The sequence below is a fragment of the Kogia breviceps genome, chromosome 6 (assembly GCF_026419965.1).
Source record: "Kogia breviceps isolate mKogBre1 chromosome 6, mKogBre1 haplotype 1, whole genome shotgun sequence".
In the NCBI taxonomy this organism is placed as follows: Eukaryota; Metazoa; Chordata; class Mammalia; order Artiodactyla; family Physeteridae; genus Kogia; species Kogia breviceps.
In genome coordinates, this window is record NC_081315.1 from 30,749,602 (window position 1) to 30,771,353 (window position 21,752).

A 21,752-nucleotide genomic window follows, 5' to 3' on the forward strand; every position below is an offset into this window, starting at 1 on the left:
CGATGGAAAAGTTGATGAACCACAGTTTCAGAGAGTAAAGAAATATGTTGCAGGCAAAGATATATCTGTACAGACCAGGATATCCATACACATAACCACGGTTAAAAAAAAAAAAAAAAAAATCTTCCTACAGTTTTTAGTAACAGTGCAAAAAAGAAAAAAATCTAAAAATCATTCTGCAAAATCGATTTGCTCCTTCAACAGGGATCAATTTTAAAGTATGAACAGTACTCAAAAGGTAATCCAGTAGTCAGTTTACATCTTTCAGATCAGTGGCCTTCCACTTGATTCTGCCCCTTCACCCCAGCGGTCATTAGTAACAGCACTCCAACCCCCGCTTAGCACAGTGGTATCCCGCACCGCGTGCAGCAGGATGAGGGGAGAGAAGGTCTCCCAATCATGCTTACAGACCTCCTCCACGCTCTTGCAGAGTCACTTGCTCTCCCCTCTCCTCCTCTGATCTTTTTTTTTTTTCTCATATTCACTCATCTTTGAAATCTCTTTTTTCTCTTGATCCTTACAGAATAACTAGCACTTTTTGTCAGTTTTGAACAAGTTTAGTAGCTAGAAACACTTTAGATTTTCATGGCAGATTTTCATGTAGTACCTCACATTCTTCCTGCTAATTTCTCAACTATCTGCTTAATCTCATTCTCACTTTCCCAGATTAAACAGTTTTGATGAGGTTGTTACCAGGAGACTCAAATTTGCCCCCAGGGCCCACAGAGAACATGTTCCTTTTAAACCCTGCCACACAAGGCCAGTCTTCCATGCATTTTGGATTAAGGCCGCAGAATAAAGGCAGGTTTTTCAGTCAAAGTTATATCATTTTACAGAATTATTTTCAAACTTTTCTAGTTCATATGGCTAAATTCTAAGTACAGAGCAAATTCATATTCAGCTGTTTATAAAAGACTGAGATCTGGATTTGCATTATTAGCACTAATAAAGAATTCTCCTAAGTTTCCACAGGATCAAAAGCCTGGAGGGACCCCCCCCCCTTTTTTTAAGTAAATTTCTGCTTTTAAAAAAATTTATTTATTTATTTATTTATTTTTGGCTGCGTTGGGTCTTCATTGCTGTGTGCAGGCTTTCTCTAGTTGCGGTGAGCAGGGGCTACTCTTTGTTGTGGTGTGCGGGCTTCTCATTGTGGTGGTTTCTCTTGTTGCAGAGCATGGGCTCTAGGTGTATGGGCTTCAGTAGTTGTGGAACGCAGGCTCAGTAGTTGTGGCAGGAGGGCTCAGTAGTTGCGGCTCACGGTCTCTAGAGTGCAGGCTCAGTAGTTGTGGTGCACGGGCTTAGTTGCTCCACAGCATGTGGGATCTTCCCGGACCAGGGCTCGAACCCGTGTCCCCTGCATTGGCAGGCGGATTCTTAACAACTGCACCACCAGGGAAGTGCTGGAGGGACCCTTAATGATCATCCTACTCCAACCTTACAGAAGAGAAGACTGAGATCAGAGAGGGCCAATGAATTATCCCATCTCACACAGCTCATTATGGGAAGGGCTGGGAGCAGTTTGCTTCTTGAACTAAACTCCTGTGGAGCCAGGAGAGCTGGATGCTAGTCCTAATTCTAAATAATTCAAAATTATCAATTAAATGATTGTTAGAAGAAAATAACACAAAGAAGGATTATTATATTACAAGCATCCTTGCTATAGTGCTACCTTACCAATGAAAATCACAATAATAAAAATAACTCACTAACTACATTTGCTTGGGACAGGGTATAAACTAGAGGCATTGACATGATAACAGGAACATCCAAGGAGTGGAAAGCTCAAAATGGCCCTGGAGTCAGGAAGTCTAGGTTCACATCTCAGATCTACCTTGTGAGGCCATTTAATCTCCGAGACTCAGTATCCCTACCGTCTGTAAAACGGGGTTAACACCTACCACGCAGGGTGTTATTTTACAATGTAAGTGAATAGTTCCTGACTCACAGAGAGCAATAAATACTAGTTAAGTCTGTGAATTTCAAAGAATAATTTTCTCTTAAAAAGTTAATGAAAGGAAAAGCACGAACTTCCAGAAACATCCACTTAGAACACTTTCACGATCTTTGACCAAACTATTTAGGGCTCCCAAGAATGAACACCAAAAGGAGGATCTCAAGTCTTGATTGGATCCAGAATCATTATGAAATAATTCAAAATACAACCAGTTAAGGAATATTGCTTTAACAACGTGATAAAGTCTTTCTCCTTGCCAAGGATAGAGGACTGAGTCTGGGATAGGAAAGCAAACATTTTAATGAGTTGGGGAAGGCAAAATTTGCTTATAGCATTTTCGTACAGAATGGGCAAAAAGGGAAAACACAGAGGGGATGACACAATTATTCTTCATTCTGTATTTATGTGGCAGCACCTGAGGATCTGTTTGGCCTTCTTGCCTAAACGTCAGGAATAAATAAAACCAACACATATTTCTTCAGTGTATACAAAGTGAGTGACATATAAGAATTAAAAGATCACCGGGTTATTATTTTTTTTTAAGACATCTCAAAGCAGGCGTTTTCCCTCTGTTTCATCTCCTCCTCCCTCCCTCTCTCCTAGGGCCCTGCTTCACTATTTCCTCGCCTCTCCTGCTCCAATCTGGTCTCCCCCCTGGTTCCTCCCTCCCCGGCCTACAAAAGTCTCCAGGCTTCCTCATCCTACACAGTGTATGGACGTGCCCAGATTTCCTCTCTGCTTGACCCTCCATCCTTCTCCTCCTGTTTACCACCATGGTTCATGAAAGAGTAGCCTACTCAGCTGCCCCAACCTCACGAGCTCCATGCATTGTTGAAATGAAGTGTGGCTTCCAGCTTCAACGTTCTCCTGAACCTGCCCGCTCCAAGGTCACTGCTGAGCACACACTCAACGGCCTATTCTCAGCTCCTGTCACCTCACCTCCTGCAGCATTAAGAGCTATTTGCGGTTCACTCATTCTCTTTGAAAACCTCTCCCCCCTTGACCTCTAACATACAGCTGTCTCCTAGTTTTTCTATTACTGGGATCATTCTTTCTCAGCTTTTTTTTTTGCCCACTCCTCCTTAGCTGCCTTCTCCTAAGCCTTGCAGGGCACCGGGGCCTCAGTGTAAGCAAGTGCCATGCTGGAGGATCTACGGGAAATCAGGTACGGATTACAATCCCTCTGAAATCCAAGAGGGAGGAAAGGTAAGAAGCCAGGGAACAAAGGCAGGGGCCAGCAGACAGGACTCGGTGAGAGGACCTCACGCCTCTCTGGCCCTATGGAACCTTAAAGGCACAGTTTGATCTCTGACACCAATATTTCCTAAGATTCTGTCTTTTGTCACCTTCTCTATTCTCTTGTTTATTTAAAAAAATTTTTTTTTGCCTTCTCTATTCTCAACTCTATCTCCTTAAATATTGAGCTACTCCCAGGGTTTTGCCTATAAACTTAATTACCCCGAATTATATCTTCAGCAAGAATATCTTGTCTAAATTCCAAACCCTACTTTTCTTTTTAAATTCCCTCCCTGCCCCATCTGCCCCTTTTTCCCCAAGGGCTCTAAGGCATACAAAGTTACCATGAATTTTTCATTTTCATATATGAATTCCCATCAATATCCACTGTGGCATTTCCACACCTTCATAATTCAGCACCACCAAGAAAAAATTAATTGTGGGAAAGCGTGGAATATCTTTCTGTGTTGCCACCTGACAACTTTTTCACTGCAATGGCTCAAATGCACGCTCTTCACACCTGTGGATACCCTAAATTCATACTAAATATTATAACTTATGTTTCTAAAAATAGGATACATTCTCCTCAGGGTGGTGACCTCAGCTCAAATAATGGGAAGAACATTTAATATCCCTTTCTTATCTTTGAAAAAATAATAACAGGTAATCCATGTGTTTTTTGGAAAAGGGACATTTGCAGAGCCTTTTATTAAAAAGAATGTTGAACTCCTGCACCAAGAGCCAGTTTTAAAGCTTTAACCAAGAAGTAAAGTCAGAAAGTATGAATGTGCCATTTTAGAGAGAATTCTGTTATGGCACTTCTAGCATGTATGTGGAAGTGTGAGCTGATCTCCCTAAGCATTTATTTACAGAGTCAAATTAAAATACTGTGGAAGTAAATCAATAAAAAAGGACAGGGTTTGATATTTTTGAAACCCATCAGATGTCTCTACCTATAGAAAATGGTTACATCCAATTTATATTAGATCATTAAAATTGACTACATAATATAGTTTTTTTTTTAATGGCTTAGTTCTCTAGAGAAAAATATTGTTCTGAGGAACTGGCTTATCAATAAACGGAAGTTGAAAAGAATGCTGAAAACCTAGCTGCTTGTCTGAAATGGTTTATTACTCCTCAGGAGAAGCTACTCTTGTCAGATTCTTTGTAAGATTCATCAAATAAAATCACTTGCTGGAAATCTAAGTCATCATTCAAAATGACTGCAGAGGAAAATACAGAGCAGGAAGAAACAAACTTACATCTCTTGATTACTGCTCTAATGGATGACAAGGGTCCTTGGCTAGAAAAAGAAAGAAAGAAAAATTATTATACATTCATTAATCCTTTTAAAGAAGAATGACTTACAATGCCAGGTCATTTCTGGGACTCAAATGACTCCAAGCAGCAAGTCTGATACATGAGTTACTGGTCTATCCTGTTTAAGAAACATAAATTTTAAAACTTTTCAAATTGCCTTTGGTATTTAAGATGCTTTATGGGAATTGACGAGGCTGGTGAGGTGTCTACAGTGTAAATGAAATTTTGCCTTAAGCTTGCTTTCATAGCTATCTACATACTGAGTCTTCCAGTGAACTTCTGGACACCGCTTGAAATCAGGTAGAAATTACATGGTGCCCAGAAGAATTCTGACCCCCCCTATATCTCTTTTGTGTTTGACATCAGAATTCCTGTCTTCTCATATCAGATCAAAAGAGATCATTTTTAGACTGAATCTGACCTCAGGACCAACAGCATTTCTTTCTAAGATTAGAATTTAAAATATCACCACCTAAAAATAGAAGTCTTCTGCTTGCCTTGAGTTTTGCTCAATAGCTGGTTGGTCGTGGCTCCCCTGGACTATGTGACCTTGGGCGAGTCACAGAAGCCTTTTGAGCCTCACCTTACTCACTGGCCAAAACTCTCCAGCTGCAAAGGTTAGCGCTTCTAGTTTGTAAGGTTGTTTGCTCATTTGTTCCTTGTCTTTATTCAAACCAGCTGGATTAATTATCTTTGGAGTCATTGAGAAAAAAATATACAACCATGAACTTTTAATGATGTGATTTAGGGAAAAAAAAAACTTGTTTATAAATTTTTTTTTTCAGAATGCTTTTTAAAAAATTTATACTTATTTTTGAATTTGTGCTCTTTTAAAGTTTATGCTTGTGGCAATCTGTATAAATCCTCTTGCTGTTTCTTAGGTAGATAAGATAAAACTTCAGGAAGATACAATGATATATCAGTTCATTTTATGGGAGGGATACTTTAAGAATATACTGTTCTGACAGACAAGAAAACAAGAAAAAAAAAAAGCTCCAGGAGGTCTTCAGTATTATGAAGCTAGGATCGTAATATTAAAATATAAGTATTTTCAGCAATACTTATTTTTTTAAAAGGTTCTTGAAGGCTTTCTGTAAACAACTACTTAAAAAAATTAGTATAAGGTAACATAGAGGAGGCAACAGCACTAAAATGCAAATAGGTTGACTGAAGTTTTCAGAAGAAACTTCTTGGTGTAAAAGTGCAGAGACTGCATGTTAGTATTATGTTGACTCAGGTACAGTCATTAAAAAGATCAGAAACAGTACTCAGAAGCAGGGCTCAAAAAGCCAAAGTTTAGAGGACTTCCCTGGCGGTCCAGTGGTTAATACTCTGCGCTTCCACTCCAGGGGGCACAGGTTTGATCCCTGGTCAGGGAACTAAGATCCCGCATGCCGTGCAGTGGGGTCCAAAAAAAAAAAAAAAAAAAAGGCAAAGTTTCATGTATGTATCCAGGCAGGGTATAAGGAATGTTACTGAATGTCTCCACTGATCTGAAGGGATGTTACAACACTCTGTTACCTTTGTGAAGGAGAAAGGTATATTGACGAGGGTGGAACATGGTAAGGGTCATTTGGGTTGAACTGTTTCCTCCCCAAAAAAGGTATATTGAGGTCCCAACCCCTAGCACCTCAGAATGTGACCTTATTTGGAAATAAGGCCAATACAGATGTCATTACTATTGTGAAGATGAGGTCATACTGGAGTGGGGTGGGCCACTAATTCCAATGTAACTGGTGTCATTAGAAGAGGACCATGTGAAGACACAGACGCAAAGGGAAGATGCCATGGAGGTGGGGAGTTGGGGACGCAGCTGCAAGGTGAGGAACAGCGAAGACACTGGCAGACCCCCAGAAGCTAAGAAGAGGCAAGGAAGGACCCCCTGCGGCTTTCAGAGGGAGCATGACCCCTCTGATGGGCTGGATTCCAAACTTCTAGACTCTAGGACTGTGAGACAATAAACTTCTGTTGTTATAAGTCACTCAGTTTATAGTATTGTTAGGGCAGCTCTAGGAAACTAGTACAGGGTGGCCTTCAGGGGTGCTGAGTAGGTGTGATAATTCGTGGTGCTGTGCACTTTGTGTAGTTTTCTGTATGTTATAATTTAATAAAAAGTTGTGTGTCGAGACTGGAAACTTTGGCACAAAATAGAATTTTGACTGAGGTCAGCTCAGGTTCTACAATTCAAGACTTGCAGCACCATGTTCAGGCTAGATCTAAAAACCAACCAACCAACCAAACAACCATCTTCTGTCTAAAACAACATTTTCCAAACTCTAAAGTTCTCCTTTAGAGGTTGACAGGTTTTGTGGAAGGGAGAATTAGAAAGAAAGCCTGTGGTCCAACACACCTCTATGGGAAGCAGTTTTTTGGGAGATGCTGGAGTAGCCTCCAGGCTGTGCAGTGCATACAATGTCTGTATCTCAAACGTAGCTATAGATGCAAAATCTGGGGTTTTGAAGATGCGCCTTTATCTCCATCTCTCTGCAGAGCGCAGACTGCAGTGGAAGGTACCACTCTGTAGTCTTAAGAGAAGACCTCAGAGGAATCCTCCCTCAGCACGAGCTCAGGCTCATGTCTCAGCTGGGAACATCCAGGCAGGATGGCGGGACAGCAGACAGGGCCACATGACCCCTGGTCAGAGGAGGGGGCAGCAGAGCCTGTTCTGGGTCCAACTGCCCATATTCACTTTCGGCGCCTCTGCCTGTCAGCTGTTGTGACTTTGTGCAAATTAAATTACTTAGCTTCTCCAAGGCCCCTCGTTTCCTCACGTACAAAAGCAAGAATAACTCAACTCCCGCATGAGGTCACTGTGAACAGTAAGAGAGAGAATCCATTAAAGCATTTGACACAGTGCCTGGACAAAGTGTGTGTTCAATAAACGCGAGCCGCTATTAGCATGATTCATGTTTGTTCATAACGTTTAGGGCCATCACAACACATCTGACAACACATACAACCCTTGACAGAGTCTCACTTCGGCGTCTGATATCATACAGATAGTAAGCCTAACAGTTTATGTTTTTAAGAGATTTTTTTTTTTCTTTGAGATTCACTTGCTCTCCTCTGGTTTCTGCTGTTCAGACAGAACCTGAGCCCAGGCCCCTCCATGACAAAACACGGGACTGTGAAACTGCATCTTCACTCCATTCTAATTTTATAAGCCCACGTCCTGGCGCCTGGCAGAGCTGACCCAGATCTTTTGCCTTCGGCTCTACAAGCACTGCTGCCCTATTATCAGGTGCCCTTGTTTTTGGTGCGGCAGATAAACCCACTACAGAGTATGAGAGTCAAAGAACCTTCCAAGGAGGGAAACGAGGGGTTGGGGAAATGGCTTTCGCTCCTGAGGAGGAGAACCAAAAGTTGCGGTCAAGACAGAATTGTCTCAGGCGTGACTGCTGATGCTGATATGTCTTCCTCCAGGACTCTGGGGTCCCCAGCTGTTCACGGTCCCCTTCTATCCTTTCTTCCCACTTTCCCCCAATAGCCCTTCCCAGGCTGTGCTGTAGGATCACTCTCTCCCACTGTTTTTGCATAGAACCTTGCTTAGTTGTTAAGAAAGTGTCTTTTGCAAAGAAAATTGCATTAAAAAAAAAAGAGTTTCTCAACATGAGATTTCAGCAATGAAGATGATGATGAGAAGAGCTTATTATTACGTGTGCCAAACACACGATCCATTTTGAAAATGAGGAAACTGAGGCTTAGAGGTTAGGGCTGCAGTCACACAGCTGGTGAGTGGCAGAGCCAGATGTGAATTCACTACTGTCTGATTATAGTCCAAAAGTCTACAGTTCAGGCTTGGGTGGATGGGTGTTAAGTTTCTGAATGTTCCACTGTCCCACAAAGTTCAATATGTAAGCAAATCGCCCCTAGGCATAAAGCTGGCCCCCAAAATTTCACACTGAAGTTTCATCCAGACTCTGCAGATGACAGGAAAGAACAAAATAAAAGTTGCAAAGTATGACACTGTAATGTTGTCAACAACAACAAACACAATGGTTGTTCTTAATCTCATCTAAGAAAATCCAATCTCTCTTTTTATTTTGGATCATGTTTTATCAAAATAAAACAGATTAAAAAATATTTATCCAACTTTCAAAGCAACAGCTTGTTCCCAAGTTTAAATTCATTGCCCCACCACTCTCTCTGGTAAGGAAAAAAACTGTTTTCCCAAATCCAGGAGTTGCTGGATTTGGCTTATTTGGTAAACAAATCAGAATAAAGCCTGCAAGTGCCCATCCCGCAACATCTTATAGGTTCCCGCAACATCTTATAGGTTTTGGAGTTCTTTCTATGTGCAGAGGCAACTGAGTATATTTTTTAAAATGCATTCTATATAAAAATCCTCAATAAAGGCCATGGGCATATCTTTAGAGTACTAGTCAATAAAGCCATCAGCTTAACAAGGAGTTAAACTAATGTGATCTAGAGGTACAGCCCTCTAGTCAACCTGATAAAGCTGCCAGTGAACATAAACTTTATCCCCTTGTATGTAGCATCTTCTCCAAAGGCTCTCAACATTTGAATTGATTTATCTCCACCTCCCAGCAGAAAGGTTTAACCAGATGGGTGCAATATTTGCAGGCTGGAAGAGGTATTCTGTCTCATCCATTCTCTCATACATCCAATACTTATTACATGTATAATATGTACCAGGCACCAGAAATGCCTTGAAAGCACAGACTCTGACCTCGGTAAGAAAGACAAATACTGCAACTGCTTTTCTATTAATAGTATACAGGGGTAGGCACAAGGGGCTATGAATGCAGAGAAGGTATACATCACTCAATCTTGGGGTCCGAGGAGAGGCTTCTAACATGTGACATGTGTCTTGACTGAGACCTGAAGAATGTGTAGGAGGAAAGGTTCTAAAGAGAGAGCGTCAGGTAGCAAACCATCAGGAGTAAAGAGACAGCTGAGCATGGTTTGTTTTGAGGCCCACATATGAAGAAGCCATAGTCAAAGATAAGAAGGGAATGGAACCCAAATGCAATGCCAAAGGATGTGGGAACGTGCTACAGAGGGTAGTATTGGTGCCAGGAATGACTAGCTAGGTTAAACACTAAGAAGCCACGGGTCAGGGATATGACAGCAAAGTGTTTCAAAAGCAAGTAGGAATTTGTCTGGGACATCTCCCTAGAACAAGCACTGTTGACTGTAGCTGGTCTGTATGCACCAGCCATGATGTTTATGGCATGCCTGACATTTTTAAAGGGTTTATGAAGAAACCCTGGAGTCTGGTATTAATTGTCTTTTTTTTTTTTTAACATCTTTATTGGAGTATAACTGCTTTACAATGGTGTGTTAGTTTCTGCTTTATAACAAAGTGAATCAGCTATCCAGATACATATAATCCCCATATCTCCTCCCTCTTGTGTCTCCCTCCCACCCTCCCTATCCCACTATATGTCTTGAATTATGGGGAGATCCATAATTTTAGGAACTAAGTATATGAATGATAGGGTTGACACACTAACGTTTTAAAAAATAAGTAATGAGTAGATGTAGGAAAAAGAAGATAAAAGTGAGCAAGAGGAGGTTTCTGGAAGTTGCAGAAAGGCACTGGAGAAGTCTAGGGTGTCTTATTCAAAGATGCATTTAGGTGCTTCCCTGGTGGCGCAGTGGTTGAGAGTCCGCCTGCCGATGCAGGGGACACGGGTTCGTGCCCCGGTCCGGGAAGATCCCACATGCCGCCGCGGAGCGGCTGGGCCCGTGAGCCATGGCCGCTGAGCCTGCGCGTCCGGAGCCTGTGCTCCGCAAGGGGAGAGGCCGCAATAGTGAGAGGCCCGCGTACCAGGAAAACAAAATAAAAATAAAAAGCATTTATTCACGTATGGTATTCTCTCTATGTACCTGACTTTTTGCCACAAACTGGGGACACCAATATTGGTAATAAATAACCTCTTCCCTCAAGAAGTATGCAATCTTATTGACAAGATCAACAAATAAAAGATATAAACAGGATATGAAAAAAATGTTATACAAGGTATTATGGGAGCTCAAAAGAGGGATGTCTAAGTTTAGCCCTGGGAGAGGTGAGGAAAAGACAGAGCTGATGCTTGAATACAACTAGCGCAGGTTTTCTCACCTTTGGTACTATTGACATTTGTTAAGGGGGTTAGGGGTGGGGGGCTGTGCTGTGTATTATAGGAGGATTAGCAGCATCCCTGGCCTATACGTACCAGCCCCCCACCCCTCTGCAGTTCTGACAACCCAAAATGTCTCTAGACATTGCCAAATGTCCCATGTAGGCAAACCACCCTCAGTTGGACCACTAAGCCAATGGCAACAAAACAGAGTAGCGGTGTTTATACGGATGGGAAAATGTTGGCTTTGCCATTTCCAGCTGCAAAGTGGATGGTGGCAGCAGTGGGAATAAATGGGGTGGGGGTAGAGGCTCAAGGCGAGGGAACAGGACAAAGGCAGTGATGAGAAGAAGTAGAAGAAATTTCTAGCACTAAGAACAGTTTTAGAAAAGCGGTACTATGGCTATATCAGGTGAAAAATTTAGTCTTTCTAAGAACGAACATAAGAAGTCAGTCGTTCTATGAAAATAACCTTTTTAAGTCAGGTGTTTATAAACCAAGGATTATGTGCACGGCTTTTTTAATGATACTAATTTCAGGACTACAATAAACTTCGACTTGCTGCACTGCAGAAAAAAAAAATCATTACATATATAGTACTTTTACAAACAAAGCCTTGGGCCAACCTTGATTTGCTTCTCAAAACAGAAAACACTAGTGTTACAGAATAACAAAAATAATTGTGCTTTCATCTTTTGCTTGCATCAGTCAAAATTTATCACCCTATATTGCCTGCTAGATTAAGACAATATCATGTAATGGGAGAAGAAAGTACGAGTTAGTAAATAATATTTTGCCACTGAGACAGATATAAAGCTATGATATCATTTTAAAAGTGTCTAAGTTAATATCATCATCATAATATGTAGAGCCAGATCTGATACACTGTGGGGAATGGAAAGAATAAGATTAAGTGTAGTTATCTGAAACTAATGTAAACAAATTATGTTTTAGTTCTAAAACTCTGATTGGCTTCCATAAAGTTTGGGTTTGGCAAGGGGAGTGAATTCCTTCTTCAGAATTAGAAAATAAAGGTTAGTAAAGAAAAATCATTGAGATCCAATACGAATGACTTTTGCTAAAGTTAAAAACTAAAACAAAACTATAAAATACTTCTATTAATACTTTGAAAGCTTTAGGCAAAAAGTTATATGAGTTCTGAGTTCACTAACTTTTTCATCTCATTGACGGCTCAAGTATAATCACTGAGATCTATAATATAACATCAAGTTACATCAGGTATTTTTCTTTTTTTTTTTTTTTTTTTTTTTTGCGGTATGCGGGCCTCTCACTGTTGTGGCCTCTCCCGTTGCGGAGCACAGGCTCCGGACGCGCAGGCTCAGCGGCCATGGCTCACGGGCCCAGCCGCTCCGCGGCATGTGGGATCTTCCCGGACCAGGGCACGAACCCGTGTCCCCTGCATCGGCAGGCGGATTCTCAACCACTGCGCCACCAGGGAAGCCCATCAGGTATTTTTCTACTTAATCTTTTTCAAAGACAAGAAAATCATATGTATAACCTTTATTTACATATTTGGTTTCTGGACAAAAAAGTTAATACATATTTAAATGAGTTTCATTAACACACTCTGCCTGTTATAAAATTAGTAAAATGAGTTCTATTGACAGTGTGCCGGTGAACATGAAGAATACAGAGGACAGGCAGAAAGAAAGCAAACAGGATGCATGATGTACCTCCGGGGTATCATGACTGTAGTGGGAAAAGGACAGAATCTGGAGCTGGCCAGAGACCTGCTTTCCTATTTGTGTGAGGTCGGCCAATTTACTTACTTGCTGGGATTGTTTCTTATTTGTAATATGTGGATACGCATGCCCATCTTTTGGCTTGTTACTAAAACGGAATGAAAAAATACTACATAAAATATACAGCACAGTGCTTGGCATTTATTAAAGTCTCAAAAAAATGTTAGCTCTCTTTCCCAACCTGTTTGCCAATACACAAGCTTCTGGAGTCCATAATTACATGTGGTTGAAATTTTTGGAGCTATTCTGCCCACGCCAGTTGAATTGCTCTGTAGTTATCATAACCCTACCGTACAAATTCAAATAGTTGACCATTCGCATTTCAGTTGCAATTATTATTCACAACTTAACAACCATTTTGAGTTCCACAATGCATGCTTCTCATGTACCTAATCTCCTACGAAGCTGAAGCAACAACAAAGCCAAGAGAACAAAGCAGACCACCAGGCTTTTGTGAGCGCTGTATTTTCCCCATTGAGAACACAAGATCTCTGTTCCTTTAGGTCGTGCTTCCCATGACGTTTTTCACAAAATGGGCATGGTGATCAGTAGCTCCGCAGAGTTTCATGTTTCTTTAGCTCTATTAGAAAACAAATCCCACAAAAGTATTCAAAGATCCTGCAAGAGGCTTTCAGCTCTACTATTAATAAGTAGAGTACATTTAAAATTAGAATATGTTGCCCTGTCCTTTCCAATGCTTTGTTTTTTTCTTTTTTTTTCCACACATGCATGTCTTGACTTCCTAATTAGCCTGCAAACTTCTCAAGGAAAGAGACGGTCTCCACTCGTTTTTATAGTGCAGCTCAGTGGGATCACGTGCTCACTGAACTAATGCCAACTCAAGTCTACTCACAGACAGAAACACATGTAACTCGAATAGCATAGGTGACCCCACCTACAAGCTACTTAATCAGCAAATCCCCAGAAATAATTTTGCTGCTGGCTTTGCTCTGTTGGTTTCAGTTCCCAGGTACATCTTGTATGCACATCTTGCCAAAAGTGTCTGGGTCTGATGTTTAAAAATAGGTATTTTTCCTACAAAATGTCACCTTGATGAGCCTGTGGTGCTCAAAGAAGAACAGAACTCTCTCCTAACAGTAGATGGAAAACTGGCCAGGTTCACCTTATTAAGAGACGGCATCGACAAGGCACCTAATTTGGCAACAAATACTATACTTTACGTGTCAATTAGTGGAACTTCAGGGGTAATTTTATAAGTTAAGCCTCTGGTAATTCCCAACCAATAAGCAGCACAAACTTCACTGGTGTGCTGCTAAATTTCAAACCATGTCTCACACACAATAGCATACAGTGATATTAATCAGATGCAACTGTGGGTTATGTTATGTGATGTAGAGCATGTACAACTTACTCTGAGAAGAGGAATAGGCATAATGTCAAGTCAGCACCTAAGAAAGGTGGCATTTACTGCAACATGTGAGAATAGCGTCTTTAGCTGGGTCCTCAGATGTTAACACAAAAAGGGTGAAAACTGTAGGTCTGATGTATATAACTGTTCAACAAACACCTACTGAATGAACCAAGGAAATAATAATCAGAATAAATCTTTTCTGGGTTTATATCTTTCCTTTATAGTCAACCTAAAGTGATCTACAGAACGAGTTTACATAGAAAACCTAGAAAGAGAAAAAGGGCTAAAATTTACCCCTCCCCTTGCTGGATATATAGCAATATAGGAGGATTAAATTTTATGATTAAAAGTTATTTGTTTGTAAAGGGCATGAAAAGGATCACACGGTTCTAAAGGGGTGTCCATTATATATATGCCAGGACAGAGTGAGGGATAATAAAATGTCAAATAAATAGATGGCAGTTTCAAGCAGTTTCAGGTTTGAAGCACCCAAAACATCCAGAGCCTGATTTTTCAGACTTTTGACTTACTAGCTGATGATGTCTGTATTTTTGACCAAAAGACAGGCATGTACCCAGTTATGAAGAGAAAATTTTAATTTTCAACCAAGAACTTTAATGCTTATTTTATTCCAGGTATTATGCTAGATTCCAGAGAAATAAGATCTACAATTAGGACATGGTCCCTGGCTGTAAGATGCTCGTGGTCTAGCGAGAAGCCTGTGGGCAGGAGCTCACAATTAAAAAAAAAAAAAATTCTTTATCATTTATTTTTGCTGTGTTGGGTCTTCGTTTCTGTGCGAGGGCTTTCTCTAGTTGTGGCAAGTGGGGGCCACTCTTCATCGCGGTGTGCGGGCCTCTCAGTGTCACTGCCTCTCTTGTTCCGGAGCACAGGCTCCAGACACGCAGGCTCAGTAGTTGTGGCTCACGGGCCTAGTTGCTCCGCGGCATGTGGGATCTTCCCAGACCAGGGCTCGAACCCGTATCCTTGCATTGGCAGGCAGATTCTCAACCACTGCGCCACCAGGGACGCCCAGGAGCTCACAATTTGTGTGTAGTTCTGCTTTTCTTAAAATTAGGTCTTTCATATTCTTGGTACCTTGTATTAGAGGTGTTTTGTTGTATTATTTCCTCTGCTAGTCTATAAACTCCTTCTCAGGCAATGTACATATTGGAATGATGTTGCATATAAACCTTAAATTTAAAAAATTAAGACAACTTTTAAAGTACTTCTGGCGTGTTCAGATTCCATGCCATAAAGTATCTTAGATCATAAGTAAAGAACAAGTCTCCTAAAGACAAATGACTCATGCAATTCCACCCTGTTTAACAATGACTTTTAAATATTTTAAAGAGAAGTTCATTTTAGAAAAGAAAAAAAAGAAAATCCACACCCTTCCCTAAAATCTGTCATCCTGCAGCAGAGCTTCTACTGGAAAAGGGTGCCACATCCCTTTGTACACTTCCTTATGGATGTTAGGGAAAACCTGGGATAAACTCCTGTGACAGACAGGAGACTGGCAGGGGACTCCACCTGGCAAGAAAAATTAGGACACAGGAAGCTTGCTGGAAATCCAGAGTCACTTGGTCACACTACAGAAGGAACAATTAAAGGCAGATGTTTCCTACATCACAGACCAAATACAGAGTCCTAATGCCTAGATAATAAGAAGCAAACATCAAGTGAAAACACTCTGCTCAAGGATGAAAAAAAATATTCAGGGAGAAAAGAGGAGGAGGAGGAGTTTCTCATAACAGATTAATTTATCACCTACCTAGAAAAATCTGCTTTTTGGTATAAGTGTGTTTTTTTATGACAGTTCTCATCAGAACATGTAATCTATTTTTGTATTCTCTTGGTCCTATTATGCAAAAGGATGGAAGAGGGTGGAACGCAGAGAGAGGTAATGACTCCACCCCTTCACTGCTGCTGTAAACTCAGAGACGTAGCTGGTAACACTTTTTGATGTCAGTAATGGAGAGGAGCTCTTTTCTAACATTTCTGGTTACAGCTTTTATTTATCTTTTTCCTTCCTTAGTACATGAACAAATCTAACACTTAAAAAATAACCTGAGATTAACTCTATTCCTTTGGAGACACTGAAAAAAAATCAAAGGAATATATATGTAGGTAAGTAAGGGAGAGTATCTGATTGATTATTTGAATTTCAGATCATATAAAGGATGCAGGAGGACAAGGTAGGAAGGATAGAAGGAGGAAAAGAGGAATTACACTCTACACACAACCTGATAAATCTATCACAGTGAAAGTGAGGGGATTAGTTTTTAGTGGAGGTACAATCAGGTACAATTAATATAGACCAATATTTTGGGCCTTCGTTTTGACATCATTCCTAACTCACTTTGAATAATTCAGGATTGAAACCTAGAAGAGATAATTGCATAGCATAGATGCTTGGTGTCTCCTGATGACGTGGGAAATCAAAATCAGTACCAAAACTCAGAAGTTCCAGAAGCAGCTGATATTTGGAGCTGGGCTAGCAACAAAATATGTTCCAAACAAAGGGGTGTGTGCAGGCATATGAATATTTGGGAAGATGCCTTAATCTCAGCATGTGGTAGTTTTCAAATGAGATCAAATTCATCTCAATTAGTCGCTGTAGTATCCTCTTGTAAAAAATGAAATCTTACTATTAATAATAGCATATGAAAAATCAGTGGGTGTAGTAGAAGGCAGCAGGGAAAGAAAAAAGATGAGAAACATGATTTCGTGTTTCTCCATTATTTATTTATTTGTTTATTTAAAAATTTTGGCTGCGTTGGGTCTTCATTGCTGCGTGCAGTCTTTCTCTAGTTGTGGTGAACGGGGATTACTCTTCGTTGTGGTGCGCGGGCTTCTCATTGCAGTGGCTTCTCTTGTTGTGGAGCATGGGCTCTAGGTGTACAGGCTTCAGTAGTTATGGCTTTCAGGCTCAGTAGCTGTGGCTCGCAGGCTGTAGAGTGCAGGCTCAGTAGCTGTGGCGAATGGGCTTAGTTGCTCCGCGGCATGTGGGATCTTCCCAGACCAGAGCTCGAACCCGTGTCCCCTGCATTGGCAGGCGGATTCTTAACCACTGCGCCACCAGGGAAGTCCCCTCTCCCTTCTTTATGGGATGAAAATAAAACTGCCGCAAGGAAGCTTTGCTATTTTTCATTGCAAAAACAAATATATATTTTAAGCATCTGAAACTGATCAAAATATCAGTTAAGTGATGCTTCCAATAAGATAGAAAATTAGGTCAGTTTGAAACCCTGACTTTAAAACTTTACAAAGATATTACTTCTAAAATGTTGGCTCCATTTTTTATTTGAAATAGTGAGGCAGATATTTTTTTAAAGCTAGGTTTAAATGTTATTAATAAAAATGCATAAATTGTTATAAGGCACTACAAGATTTTTCTAGACCAATAATTTTTTTAAAATCTCTTTTAAAAGTGAATATCGTAGCCACCCATTTCTTAGCTTTGTAATTTCTTTTTTTTTTCCTTTTCGCGGCACGTGGGCCTCTCACTGTTGCGGCCTCTCCCGTTGCGGAGCACAGGCTCCGGACGCGCAGGCTCAGCGGCCATGGCTCACGGGCCCAGCCGCTCCGCGGCATGTGGGATCTTCCCGGACCGGAGCACGAACCCGTGTCCCCTGCATCGGCAGGCGGACTCTCAACCACTGCGCCACGAGGGAAGCCCCTGTAATTTCTTGATCAAAGGTTTTAGGTTGGCTAAGTCTTTCCTTTTACCCTTTTATAGTTTCCTACAGCATTACATTTCTATCTTTTCTGTAAGCCAGAATAAAACAGGCTCAATCAATGGTGGAGGAAATAATAATGAAGCAATAAGCATACAAAACAGAAAAATCTGATCAACGTAATTTCATATGTTGAAGGCCTAAAAAGGCTTTTGTTTTCCTAATAAAAACAAATACATTAAAAAATCATTTAACCAAGTACTTCAAAAGCTGGCAGTTCTTAGAGTTTCTGTTAAAGCTTAAAATTTTGACTAAGAATTGTAAAAGAGAACACAGAGATAGCTGAGCTCATTCTAACAACAAACATGCAGATTTGTTCTCCTCTGGGAACTGGAACAGAACTTCAGCAGCGGGTAGGCATGAAAACGTTCACTGCAATATTCAACAACTTCTCCATTACAATAAGGAGTGCACGCAGCACGCCTACCAGCTAATATCTAGTTTTTGTAAAGCCGCTGGAAATCTTTTTCATTGTAAAACAAGAACATATTTGGAAGCCAAAAGACTTTAAAGGAATTTAAAATGATGACTACTAAGAGTTACATGAAATTACCTAACAGGTATAGAAAATCGCTAGATTGGGGAGCCCACAGAAAAACAGGTTTTAGGATACACATTAGATATTTGAAGATACCTTCATTTAAGGGTATGACTGTTGATGAAGACTGCAGACACCGAGTACAACTGCCCCCAAACTAGCAGTTCTATTTTTTTTTAAGATTTTTTTAAACGTCGACCATTTTTTAAAGTCTTTATTGAATTTGTTACAATATTGCTCCTGTTTTATGTTTTGGTTTTTTGGCCGCGAGGCATGTGGAATCTTAGCTCCCCGACCAGGGATCGAACCCGCACCCCTTGCACTGGAAGGTGAAGTCTTAACCACTGGACCGCAGTGGAAGTCCCAGCAGGTCTATCTTTACAGGACATTTAAAAAGATTCAGAGAGAGTAAATCTGCCTGCTATAAGCACTAGAAAGCAGCAGCAAAGAGGGAAGCAAGAAAATGCCAAAGAGAACACGGGAGGGAATGGCAGGGATGGGGTCCAGCTATATAGAATGTGGATCAGCCAAGGCTCTCAAGAGAAGGACTCTGACTCAGGAATGAGCAGCCCACACCAGTGCCACACTGTGATATAACCGGCCTGCTACTTAGGAGATGTCTGGGGTCCCCTCCCCATTCACTCTTTCCTCTTCCTTCCCACACTGGAGAGGAGAGGCGTTGTATTCAGCCATTCTCACCCAGTGTGCCTTGTGACCAGCTATACCACAGTGAAATGGCCTAAATAAAGTACAGTCTGTGGCAAGGCAACAGAGTGTGACCAGTACAGAATTTACTTCTATCAGGTAGATAAACAGATCCCCCAATTGAATATTCAGTGTGATCCCAATCTTATTTTTAAAATATTACCTAAAAAAAACATATATATACACATATACATATTATATATATATACCCACATTATATATACACATATAATTTATATATTTATATTTTATATTTATACAAGGAAAGTGAGAACACATCTACCCAGCAGTGTGCTGGAGACAGCTCATACTGGCTCACGAAAGCTGACAAATTTTCAGAAATTCTACAGGCCAGTTTTTTTTTTAATTTATTTTTTATTTTTTTGCAGTACGCAGGCCTCTCACCGCTGTGGCCTCTCCCGTTGCAGAGCACAGGCTCCGGACGCGCAGGCCCAGCGGCCATGGCTCACGGGGCCGGCCGCTCCGCGGCATGTGGGATCTTCCCGGACCGGGGCACGAACCCATGTCCCCTGCATCGGCAGGTGGACTCTCAACCACTGCGCCACCAGGGGAGCCCTACAGGCCAGTTTTTTAAACAGCCGTTATTAAAAATTATATAAACTTACTTAAATTATATAAACTTACAATTAAATAAATCACATAAAAAAGGTAATACTGAAAACTTATCGTCTCCTAATTGTTTTACTACATTTCACTACTATCTATGCTCTTGAGATGACGTATGCCTATCATTTCTGAATGGTAGAAATACTATAATAATGATGTGCTACTGTGCAACTTTTTCCAATTCACCATCAGTGGTGTCACGTTGGCCAAGGTGGGAGTATTTACATCGCAAAAATTGGCAAACCAGGGTTGAATTTATCATTTTACTGATTGTCTAGACTTAAGAAAGTGATGGAGAAAATGTTAATAATGCAGATTCAAAATAAAAGTATGTTGTGTTTGTAGCTGTTCCATGAGGAATATCCCCCAAAATTGAGGAAACAGTCTCCCAGTATTTGAAAACTATTATCTCAATCAGAAAAGAATTTGCTCAGGTCACTGACAAAATGAGTGGAAATTCTGACCTATGTTTTGGTTGTTTCACTGTCATCTTATTTATATAAACAAAAGTATCAACCAACATTCATACTGCAATTACACTTCGCTGGTTGTTGAACATTTATCAGGACACCACTGTATATGACTTGTTATCTACTTGTATCTCTGTATTTTCCAAGTTTTATGTAATGAACATTATTACTTTTGTAATTTGTAAGTTATTTAAAAAAAAGATTTGTTATGGCAAAAAGCAAAAAAAAGTGACCGGTTTATATCAAAGTCATGACTTTATAATTATTAAAATTACATTCAAACCATCAGATAATGAATCACTTTATGGAAGTAGCAGGCTAAGGTTAAACCTAAATGCCATTATGGGGTGAAAATCCCCCAGAATCCTAGTATGGATAGCAGCATGCATACAACTTCAAAACAGTTTACAAAAAGAAAATGATCTATATATTTTACAAACCCCTATTGCTCCAGCATGAAAATTTAGAAGAGGGAGTTAGTAATCAAATTAAATGAACATGAACATCTAGAGTTTAAAAATCATTAGTGTAACTATTACTTCCTTAGTGTGTTCTACGTTCCAGAGATTCTCCTAGGTGCTGGGGACTAGATTAAAAATGGTGAGCCCCACATTCAAAGAGCTTACAGTTTAGTGGAAAAGACAGAAAAGTAAACAGGTAAGCTCCTTTTCTCTTTCTTTTTTTTTAATCAGGCAATTTAAATCTGCATTAGAAGTGTGGGACAACCTAAGGACATCTCCAGATATCCTTTAAAAAATAATATTGCAAATATAAAACAAATCAGGAATGTCAATTCAAATGAAATGCAATTGAAAGAGATGGTAAAGTATAATCAAACTTTAAAAAATAATAAAATGGGTTCTGAGTGGCAAGAGGGTGCAGATAGGAAGAGTCACATCTACCTCCTTGCAGCAGCCAAAGCCAGAACAGCTCCTCAAGCTCCCAGCTAGTCCAGGGCTGGCGTTTCTAGAACGGGCTTAGCACAACAATCCAGTCCTAACTCAAACTTCTAGGGGCACCAGGGTCATCCTGCTCACCTGCCACCAATGCCTATGTCACCTTAAGAATGCCTATACGATACGTCAATTGTTTCCTGGGCCATGGCCCCTCCTGTTACAAGCATTCCTGACAACGGGAATCAACTGAAATGACTGTGTGGATGGACAGATGGATGGACAGGTAGGTGGGTGGACAGACAGGCAGATGGACGGGTAGACAGACTTGTTTTTTCTTAATGACGTTACTTTTTTTTTTTTTTTTTTTTTTTTTGTGGTTTTTGTGGTATGCGGGCCTCTCACTGTTGTGGCCTCTCCCTTTGCGGGGCACAGGCTCCGGATGCGCAGGCTCAGCGGCCATGGCTCACGGGCCCAGCCGCTCCGCGGCACGTGGGATCTTCCCGGACCGGGGCACGAACCCGTATCCCCTGCATCGTCAGGCGGATTCTCAACCACTGCGCCACCAGGGAAGCCCAATGACGTTACTTTTTAAAAAGAAGATACATTATTTAGTAACTCCCACCACCTATATGTCCCACCTGTCTAGGTAGCAACTATCATTCCTGTTTTAACAGAGCTGCGAAAAGAGGAAAGCCCCCCACACACCTGAAGGTGGTGTGATAATATTACACATTTTGCTTCTAGACTTAACAGTCTGTTAAAACTGGGGCCACAGGTTTCCTAGGAGAGATGTACCACTGTTTCAGTCTGAGTTGAACCCAGTCCAACGATACTTGGGGTTCTTCCTGGAATTTCAAGAAAAGAAAGAAGGAGATGGAGACAACAGAGGAAAGAAACATAACTACCGATGGTGGGCTTAGAATCTAAGACATGTTTCCAAGCTCTCCTCCTAATCCCACCTCATTCCCACAAGCCACAACCCTGATGGCAAGGGTCTAAGAAAGACTCCCGGGACAGGAACAGCAAAGGTCCCCTCTTCGTCCCC

At 40.8% G+C, this 21,752-nt stretch overlaps 1 protein-coding gene across 21 annotated transcripts in view; it reads right to left on the reverse strand.

Moving 5' to 3' along the window:
* The window catches only part of SH3D19 (SH3 domain containing 19), a 178,058-nt gene that overhangs the window by 60,534 nt on the left and 95,772 nt on the right, over window positions 1-21,752 (reverse strand). For all 21 annotated transcript variants that reach the window (XM_067035655.1, XM_067035647.1, XM_067035642.1 and 18 more), the window contains one exon: window positions 4,453-4,493. In XM_067035655.1, coding sequence (XP_066891756.1) covers window positions 4,453-4,493 — 41 coding nt within the window. The remainder of the gene's footprint in view (window positions 1-4,452; window positions 4,494-21,752) is intronic.